Source organism: Grammomys surdaster, unplaced genomic scaffold (genome assembly GCF_004785775.1).
Source record: "Grammomys surdaster isolate TR1022 unplaced genomic scaffold, NIH_TR_1.0 374, whole genome shotgun sequence".
In the NCBI taxonomy this organism is placed as follows: Eukaryota; Metazoa; Chordata; class Mammalia; order Rodentia; family Muridae; genus Grammomys; species Grammomys surdaster.
In genome coordinates, this window is record NW_021604793.1 from 1,138,174 (window position 1) to 1,148,700 (window position 10,527).

A 10,527-nucleotide genomic window follows, 5' to 3' on the forward strand; every position below is an offset into this window, starting at 1 on the left:
CTCTCTCTCTCTCTCTCTCTCTGTCTCTCTGTCTCTCTCTCTCTGGAATGGCTCTATAACACCATGGCTTTAAATACGCATCTCATTCTTCTAGCTGTGCCTCTTGGTGATGTCAAAATGAGGCACATGAGAGACAAAAGCAACCTAACCTTGGAAAAAGACAACCTGGGTTACTCATGGACAAAATGAAGTGAAGTGGGGTTCTGTGGATTGCTTGGTCTCCGCTATTCCATTGTACTAAGTACAGATGAAAAGAAGCTGCTGTTGTTTATCCTAAATCCTACCTCCATTTTGATGTGGCATTCCTGAAGACAGGCAAAATGGTTCTGTGAGTCTCATGGCTGTTGTCAGTTTAATCCTCACCAGTGACAGAGTGGAGCCCACTGTTTGATGGTTCTTGGAGATCCCAGGGTCATGTACCACACCAGAGAAATGACACAAGGCTAGGAATATTAGACTTGATATTCATATGCTCAAGGATTTTTGTGGGTCACCATTCTCTGCACCTGTGCTGTTATGCCCGATCCTCCATCTCCATGCATTTCCCTGAGAAGACTGCTCAAGGAGAAATCCAAACTTAGGTGGTAGGCTGCCAAGTGTGTCTCCTTGTTCCTGTTTTGATCCTTGTTCCTGTTTTGATCCTTGTTCCTGTTTTTATTCCTGTTCCTGTTTGTGTTCCTGTTTTGTGGGGAGTATAAAAGGGAGCTATGCAGTTGAAAATATAGCATTTGTTTCTTTACCAGATGATTCTTTGTCTTTCTTTCTCTTGCCCTCAGCCCTCTGCCGATCCAAGGAACTCAGTTAGCTATGCTGGCGTAGCTGACAGTTTTTAAGCCCCTACATGCACCAGGCACCATGCTAGGTTCTAGGGTGGCAAAGAACAACTATCTACAAGATATTTATAGTACTAATGGATGAACTCACATATTAACAGGTAAGCATGATATGTTTGAAATGTAGTTGAAATAATGCAGAAGATATGACCATGCAAGGCAGAAGAATTCAATCTTGTTTGAGGGCTGGGGTGGTGGAGGATGAATTCTCCAAGAGACGCAGATGAGAGCCGGGATTCTATTTTAGTCTCTCAGTCTGCCTGTGATGTTGTGTTTGTTGAATAAACTAATGGAGAATTTATTAAGTGTCAGGAATGCAGTGGCAAAGCATTGGATAGGAGTCAGAAGGTCTGGGATCTGGTCTGGGCTCTGCCCTTGCAATCTGTGGCTTGGCCATGTCACTACTTGTCAAGGTAAAATTAGAGGAAGATTCAGAACCAATACCAGTCCACCACATCCCTATTGGGGAAGTATACGGTTTCTCCTTTCAGTGTGAGAGAAATAAAATCAAGGTTTTCTTTCCAAAACCCATTCATAAATTACTTGTTAACTTCATTTTTGTAAAATTACCCTTTCTCAATTTTCTATGACACTTTTTAAAAAGTATTTTAAATTTTCAGAAGAGAGTAGGTATGGCGCTAGCTTGGGTTTTGTGTGTGTGTGTGTGTGTGTGTATGTGTGTGTGTGTGTGTGTAAAACTTAAGACTGATTGGATGGCACCAAAGAGACTGGAGCTTGGGAGAACTCACTTGTCCTGGTGTGGTGACTTGTGCCTAGTATCAAACATTTGGGAGGCTGAGAGGAGAATCAGCATAGGTTCAAGGCCTGCCTGGTCCACAGTGAACTCCAGGCAAACCTTGTCTATAGAGTGAGAGCCTGTCTCAACAAAACCAAATGAAGGTAGAGAGATAGCCCATTAGGCTTGGTTTCTTGATGTTATAAAAGAAGCTGAAAGTGTTGGGGCCAAGAAGAGTAGGTAGCAGGCAGAGTCTGGGAACTACACGGCATCCTCTTCCCTAGGGCTTTATGTGTTTCTGTACTGGAGCCTGGCAAGAACCTCGACATCAGCTAAAATGTCCTGCCTGTGTGGGAACAGCAGAACCTGCCTCCCTTTGATCATGTTTTCACTTCCTTTTCCTTGAAGGATAAGGTGTAGACCTCCTCTGTCTGATCAAACAGCTCCCAGTGAGAACTGGAGCCCTGACTCTGGTCAGAGGAGCCTTTGCTCTCTGCTTGTAGATCCTAACACTCTGGTTTGCCACGGCCTTTTCTTCTGCAAAATGGCTGTGAGAATTCCTACCCTACCTACTGCTCAATGTGCTTTTTGTTGATGGTTTTTATCATGGCCATTCTCCACAGTGATCAGAATTATAAATTCTGTTTTCCTAACCAGGCAGTAATATCCCTGAAGGGAGGACATGTGTTCCTTCCCACTTAGTTCTACTTCAACATATCAGTGACTTCACACACTTTTACATAAATGAATAAATGATGTGTGAGGATCTCCGGCTGTATCATAGGATCAACATACTTGATGCTGATTATGGTTAATTCTCATTATTTATGAGTTCCATATTTCTGAACATATCTACTCGCTAACATCTGTTGATGACACTAAATCAATACTTTGAGAAACATGTAAAGCTGAAAAACTCATCCTTTTAAAAAATGTGTGTGTATACACCATGCACTGCCTATTACGTACGTGTACCATGTGTTGCCTGCTCCTTGTGGAGGCCAGAAGAAGGCTTTGGATCCTCTGGAACTCACTCTGTAGACCAGGCTGGCCTCGAACTCAGAAATCCACCTGCCTCTGCCTCCCAAGCACTGGGATTAAAGGCATGTGCAACCACTGTCTGGCATTATGTTTTCTTTCTTAAAGAAATATTGTGAACCTCCATGTGGGTTCTGGGAACCTAATTCAGATCACCTAGGAGAGCAGCAGCCTTTTTTCATATATATTATAGTGGAGGCGTGTGCATATCTACAACTCTAACTCTTGAAAGCTGGAGGCAGGAAGATCAGGAGTTCAAGGTCATAGACAACTATATAACAAAATCAAGGCCAGACTAGGCCACATGAAACTCTCTCAAAACAACGGGGGAAATTAACTTGAGGAAGCAATAATTGCACCTGTACATGTGAAATATAAAACAATCTAACTCGAAGAAGCAGAAAGTAAAATGGTGGTTATCATAGGCTGGGTGTAGAGGAACTGGGGAGATGGTGAAGAGATTATAAAACCCGTATATAAATAGATTTATAAAGGATATAAATAAGCCAGAGGAATAAGGTTTTATGTTTTTTTGTTGTTGTTTTGTTTTGATTTTTTTTTGTTTTTTTTTTTGTTTTTTTTGGAGACAGGGTTTCTCTGTGTAGCCCTGGCTGTCCTGGAATTCACTCTGTAGACAAGGCTGGCCTCGAACTAAGAAATCCGCCTGCCTCTACCTCCCAAGCACTGGGATTAAAGGCATGTGCCACCACTGCCTGGCATTATGTTTTCTTTCTTAAAGAAATATTGCATAGCATGGTAGACATAACAAGTAATAATGTATTCAACATTTCAAAAATGTTAGGAAGATAAATTAAAATATTCATACCACAAAAATTTTGGGGAGCTAGGTATGTGTTGCTATGCTGCAGTGGTACAGTACTTGTCTAGGAGATATGAGGTCTTAGGTTCAGTTCCCAGAACCACGGTCAATGAAAGGATATATAAATAAATAAATATATATATATAAATAAGCAGGTATTTGAGGTCTTGAATATGTTAATTAGACTTTTTAATTATTTTACACTGTGTCAATAAATTGGACCATCATTTTGTATCTATAAATACAACCATAATTCTTCAATTTTGCAAAAATAAATTACAAAGAGTAAAAGTATAAAGTGTTGTGTGTCAATCAACTAGACTAAGTTCCTTGTACATGGGAAAGAAGATTTTACTCTTCATTTTCATCTAGTCCACCAGAACACATTTACCGAGAGAGATTTGCTGCAGGTAAGTATGTTTAGCACTTGCTGAAGTTTGTTTCTTAAATTTCCCAAAGGCTCACATGTTGGTCCCAAGTGTGGCCCTGTTGGGAAGTGGGACCTAGTGAGAGGTTTTAAATCGTGAGGGAAGGATGCACTCAAAAAGGTTGGCTGGAGCCCAGTCTCTTATTCTTTCTCTCCTTTGCCTCTTAGAAAGAAGGTGAGCAACTTGGCTACACCCCAGGCTTTCTGCCATGATATGCTTCCTCAACACAGACCAAAATAGGAAAACCAATTGGCCACAGACATCAAGGGCTTAAGACAAGTTAAATGAGAGACTCTTCTTTGTAGTTGACTATCTCAGAGGCTGGTTATAGTAACAGAAAAATTGATTAATGTAGCCCCTTGGTGTTTAAAAAAATTATAATACCGTCAGTAAATGATCTGAAAATGAACTAAAAACAATAGTACTTGCATTAGCATCAAGAATAATGAATTAACTAAGAATACATTTAACGGAGGAAGTCTAAGGCTCATGCTCTGAAAACTATAAAATACTGTTGTTGAAGGCAATTAGAGAAGACCTAAATAAATGTGAGAAAGCCCACGGATGGGTTTGAGAGATGACTCAGTGGTTAAGAGTGGCTTCTCCTACAGAGGACCTGGGTTTACTTCCCAGCATTACATATTCCAGGCAATCTAAGGATCTCTTCTGTCCTTTGAGGGTATGTATTCATGTGATGCACAGGCATACATGTAAGCAAAATACCTACACAAAAGATTTTTAAAAGAGAAATGAATAAACAAATCATTTTTAAAGCCCATGTTCATCACAATGCTTCTTAAACTGACCGATACATTCCTATCAGATCTACTTTGGTGTCTTTGCAGAAATCAGCAGTTGGAACTCAGAACTCACATTGTAACCTAAAGGATCCCACATAGTCAAAACAATCTTGAAAAACTAGAATCAAGTTGTTTTCTGGTTAAATTTACAGTTGCATTAGGAGCTAACAGGGCTTGTTTAGTAGAGAGGTCTGGCTTGGAAAGCTACATCAGTATTGGAGGTAAATTTTGTCAACTTATAAAAGATAATTTTATATTTCTTGATATTAAAACTTAGCAATAAAAATAATCTTGGGAGAGGCATTAGGACAGAAAATCTTTACCCAAAGAAAGAATGGAGAGTATAAAAGTAAGTGTTCACATTTCCCATTCATCGATTTCTGACACAAGTGTCATGACACTCTAATGGGGAATTTAATAGTCTTTTGAAGTAGTCCTTGGATCATTGGATAGATGCATATAAGAGAATTAAACCAGAGTTCTACCTCACATTACACACAAAGATTAACTCAAATGGTTCAAAGATAAATGCCCCCATTAAAAATAGCAAAGGATTAGAAACTTAGTAATTGAAAATGTAGAATAGACCCCCTTATACATACCCAAGCAACACATACAAATAGCCAATGAACTCACAAAAAATTTGCATCACTAGCTTTCAAGGGTCTATAAATCAAAACTACAAAGGGCTGGGCAGATAGCTCAGCCAGGGAAGTACCTATGCAAGCATGAGGACCTGAGTTCAAATACCCATCACTCGTGTAACACCCAGGTGTGGTGGTGCACACCTATAACCCCAGAGTTGGATTAGCAGAAATGGGTGGATCCTTTAGACTTTCTGGCTATACAGTCTAGACAAGTAACTCAATGAGATTATCTGTTTCAAAAATAAGGTAGAGAATAACCAAGGAAGACACCTGGCATTGACCTCTGGCCTTCACGTGCATACACACACACACGCGCACACACACACACACACACACGAACGTGTACAAACACAGATACTTTGTATCTGCTAGGGAAGTTGTGGTAACAATAACAAAAGTGAGATAATAGCAAATGCCAGTGAGGATTTGGAGTGGTTATACCTCCTATACATTGCTGATGAGAATATTAAGCCATGTTGCTCTTTGGAAAATCAGTCTTGCAGCTCCTCACCCATTCAGCTTACCATATGATCCAGCTGTTACACTTTCCATCCAGGAGGAAGAAGAAGCCATAAGTCCACCTAAAATCTCAGTCTGAATATTCACAACAGCTGAAAGTGGAAGTAACCTACGTCAGCTGATGTTAGAGACATTGAAATAAAATATTATTTGGCAATAAAAAAAAGTGAAGTGTTGACACATGTCACAATATGAGCTTCCAAACACGTGAATTCCATGTGCCGTATGATTCTGTTTATATGAAGCGTTTAGAGTAGAGAAATGTATAATGAAAGACCACCACGGTGGCTGCCAAGGATGAGTGATGTTGAGGAAAAATAGGAAGTGACTGTTAACAGACGCAGGTTTCCTCTCAGGTTTATGACTGGACAAGTCTGTGAGTATACTAGAAACCACTGAATTCTGTGTATCCTTTAAATAGGTGAATCATGCAGTATGTGAAATACATCTCAATAAAGCATTTTAAATCCTTATAATACAGTTCCTGCCCTTAGGGGCCCTCCTCAGTAACTGGAATTTTATTGTTATTGTTCTTCACTTTTAATGGCTACTCCATTTTGAAAATGTATTTATTTTTCTATCAGTCACCATAATACAGGGCTTTGTTGGGCTTGGGGTGAAAGTTGTGGGAGAAACGTAAGAGCAGATAAAACAAGACAGAAAATGTGGCAGAGGGAAACTGAAGTAAGTCTGTCTTGAGATGGGCTTTGGGAAGTATCCTCATTTTGGGTGGTGGGTCTTCAAGGATCCAAATGCAAATGTTCTCTTTGATTTCTGGTTGTGGTGGTGTCTGGGATTGAGTATTCCTTCTCTGGATCCACTGACATTAAATGAGTGAAACTCTGGCCTTCTACCTGAAGGTTTTGGTAGGCTCAAGGTAGAAGGAATACTGTAGAAAACTTGCTTCGTCTGGATGTTGGAAAGGCGGCCAAGAGCTGGGGAGAGGCTCCTGAAGTCTGGATAGACTCTAGAATCAAAACCTGCCTCCGTGTACACATGGAAGGAATTTAACCCTTCCTATGCTGATTTTGATCCTAATCCTGGCTCCTTTTCTTCCTCCAGAATCCTGGCTTGTTGTATTCCTTTGCTCTGAACAGCCAGGCTGACAGAATTCTTTGACAGAATAGATATGCAAGAAGTGGGGAGCTCTCCAAAACAAATGAAATAATGTGAAACAAGAATTAGCTCTGGGGCTACTGAGATGGCTCAGTAAGTAACGGTGCCTGCTGCCCAGCCGGACAACCTGAATTCAAATCCCCAGAACCCACATGGTGGAAGGAGAGAACTGACCAGCACACACACATGCACCATAATGTGTGTGCCCATAGATACACATTATGCTTAATTTTTAAAGAATGGCTTAGCTCTGGTCATTTGGAAACTCTTGGCCTGATGAACAAGCAACACTCTGGAGTGGGAGGAAGCTAAGAGGCTGACTTGTGGTCAAAAGACTTTTATTTCAAAAAATGTTCTCGGCTTTGCAGACGCCACTATCGCTTTTCAACGCTTGCTGCAGCCATGGTCAACCCCACCGTGTACTTCGACATCACGGCCGATGATGAGCCCTTGGGCCGCGTCTGCTTCGAGCTGTTTCCAGACAAAGTTCCAAAGAGAGCAGAAAACTTTCGTGCTCTGAGCACTGGAGAGAAAGGATTTGGCTATAAGGGTTCCTCCTTTCACAGAATTATTCCAGGATTCATGTGCCAGGGTGGTGACTTCACATGCCATAATGGCACTGGTGGCAGGTCCATCTATGGAGAGAAATTTGAGGATGAGAACTTCATCCTGAAGCATACAGGCCCTGGCATCTTGTCCATGGCAAATGCTGGACCAAACACAAACGGTTCCCAGTTTTTTATCTGCACTGCCAAGACTGAATGGCTTGACGGCAAGCATGTGGTCTTTGGGAAAGTGAAAGAAGGCATGAACATTGTGGAGGCCATGGAGCGTTTGGGGTACAGGAATGGCAAGACCAGCAAGAAGATCACCATTTCCGACTGTGGACAACTCTAATTTCTTTTGACTTGCGGGCGTTTTACCCATCAAACCATTCCTTCTGTAGCTCAGGAGAGCACTCCCACCCCATCTGCTCGCAATACCCTGTAATCTCTGCTCTCACTGAAGTCTTTGGGTTCCATATTTTCCTCATTCCCCTTCAAGTCTAGCTGGATTGCAAAGTTAAGTTTATGATTATGAATAAAAACTAAATAAGAAAAAAATGTTCTCAGCTGAGAATATACAGAGCTTGATTCTAAAGTAAATCCTAAATGCTTGTTGTAGGGAGAAGAAATTCCAGCCATGATGGGGGTACACAGACATGGTTGAGGTTGTCTTACCCATAATGCCGGGCTTTAGTTTCGGGAGCATACTCTGTCCTGTGCTGGTCATGTGGCTTTTGCATGCACATTTAGAGTGATTTGGTGTGACTGGCTGTAGCTCATTTCAGGGCCAGCTAGCGAGGCAAGAATGCAGAATATGAAGGAAGACACACATGGTGTCCTTCTGGTCCATCTGGAGAATTCCTTGCACTCATAGTTGCCTTTGGGGAGAGTCAGTATGAGAGTGAGTTGGGAGCCTTTGCTGCCTTGTGGGTTGTCTGTACCAGAGCAGACCCAAGTTCTGCTCTCTGGCCAGCTCTACTCTCTGCCCTTCTTATCCCAACTTGCCTAATTGATACCTTGGCCAATGGTGTCATTAACAATGCTTGAATAATAGCTGGACTGGCTGATTTCAAAATGGCAGAGGTGATTAATATGTGAGAAATCCAGTGGGGGGCAGGGAATAGGGAAAAAGATGTGTCAGGAAATGGAGAACGAGAAGGCTTTCTTCTGCAGCCCCTCGCTGCCCATCTATCCACCATCAAGCAGAAGGACCGGCTTGGGGATAGGAGTCTAACTTCCAGCCCTTGGTTTGCTGATCCCCTCCAGTTTCCCTCCCCTGCCTCCCCCAGCAGCACACGTCCTGACACCTACAAGCTTGTTACATGATGATGACCTATATTTTTATCTTTTTTATGAGCATCAAACACACATCGTCTTGCAAGCACATGTGTTTTTCCCCTATTGACGTGCGAGTGCCTTTGATGGTAATTTATTGTAGGGTTGAGCAGCCAGGTCTTAATTGTACCCTAAAATTGCTTACCATTTTGGTGCCTCCAAACCATCCCAAAATGTACCTTTTTCCTACAGAAGGGTGTGGGGCCATCCCTTTGTTACTGCCTTCTGCCGTGGAATCTGGAGATTAGAGAGAACAGGAGGGAGAGATTCTCTAGCTGGGTTTCAGGGACGCCTTGGTCCCCAGCTTCTAATTGCAGTTGGGCAGTATGAAAGTTTTGTTATACTCAGCAGAAACAAACTTCATCCTTTGCGGGGTCAACATGGCTTTACCAGTTGCTCAGAATGGTTGGTCGACAGCTTTCGAGGACGTTTCTGCTGTGGCCACCTGTATGGGTGAATCTAGCTGGCATTACAAAGGAAACTGTTGGGCACTCTCCTAGGGAGTCTGGCAGCTAACCCAAAGTGAGTTATACTTCTGAAGTCTGTAACAGCTGCTACTTCCACAGCTGACCACTCCCTCCCCTGGCTTAAGCTCGATTCAACAACCCCATACAATATCCAGGGGACAACAGAGGAAGAAGAAGACAAGGAGTAGAGCCCAAAGAACACAGGCAGAGTTTAGTCTTAACTATAATTTGACTTTGGGCCTAATAAGCTCCTTTGCTCTACCTCTCCGTCCCTCGTATGACAGACAGCGTCATACTCCAGGAGACTCATGATCATTATGGAAGGATGAGTCAAAGTTCCAGAACAACTAGAAATGTAAGCCATGTCTCATGAAGATACAAGGGGGAAATGGAGGCTGAAGTAAATCCTTGCCTCTTTGTGAGGAAGCAAGAGAATGTCTGGTGTTGGAGCTGGCCTTCTGCTGGAGTCCGGTTTACCCATGGACCAGTCCTTGTTAGCTCTTGTTGCAGACTCCATCCCAACTGTGCTGATCCATCCTGTCTCCCACACTCATCACATGTGCCTGTTCATACTTGTCTCCACACATTCATTCAGGCTGCTGCTTTCCTCCTCCCCAAATCCAGGTATGGATGGCTTCTAGGTCCTCCCTGTTATCCCTGTCCATTTCCTACTGGTGTTCATAATCCATGAACTTCTACCAGATAAGTCTTAACCGGTTTGCAGGACTCCATCCTTCCAGAGCTCACGTGCTTGTCTCTGAATCTCATCACCTTCCCCAATGTCTCTGAAGAGACTTTGCACAGCCACAAACCTTTACAGTGAGTACAAAGCTAACACTATTACCTATGAAGGAATTTTAAAAAAAAATCTCTTCTGCTAATTGTCTTCTCAAGAGATACTTTGCAATTTCTTTGGTCCCTTATTTTTATAACCATGGCAGTAAAGTTGTAGATGTGCAGATGGACTTCATAAAAAAGCAGCTTCCATGATCAGTTTAACATGAAATCTCATTTTCCTTGGGACAACTGTAAGACTACAGGTCCTCAAACTTCCTAAAAATCAGTTATCTGGAAATTTCCAAGAAATAAAATTCATCTGTTTCAATTATCTGGTTCTCCAGTACAAAGAATAAAATTCAAATGCTCAGGACTCTCCATGCTGACAGGATCTATATTTACACCTACAATTCTTTATATAACCCAGACTATGACCTTACAAGTCTGCTTTGAGGTTCTTAAACTG

At 42.0% G+C, this 10,527-nt stretch overlaps 1 protein-coding gene across 2 annotated transcripts; it reads left to right on the plus strand.

Annotated features, from left to right (window-relative positions):
- Positions 1-873: 873 nt before the first annotated feature.
- Positions 874-8,040, plus strand: LOC114632604 (peptidyl-prolyl cis-trans isomerase A-like). 2 transcript variants are annotated; one of them, XM_028781162.1, is made up of 3 exons: positions 882-934; positions 6,884-7,030; positions 7,306-8,040. In XM_028781162.1, exons 2-3 carry the CDS (start codon positions 7,023-7,025, stop codon positions 7,832-7,834), a joined length of 537 nt encoding a protein of 178 aa, XP_028636995.1. In that variant the 5' UTR covers positions 882-934; positions 6,884-7,022; the 3' UTR covers positions 7,835-8,040. The 2 variants fall into 2 exon arrangements, with proteins under 2 accessions (XP_028636994.1, XP_028636995.1); XM_028781161.1 differs by lacking the exon at positions 6,884-7,030 and having other exon boundaries at positions 874-934.
- Positions 8,041-10,527: the final 2,487 nt, after the last annotated feature.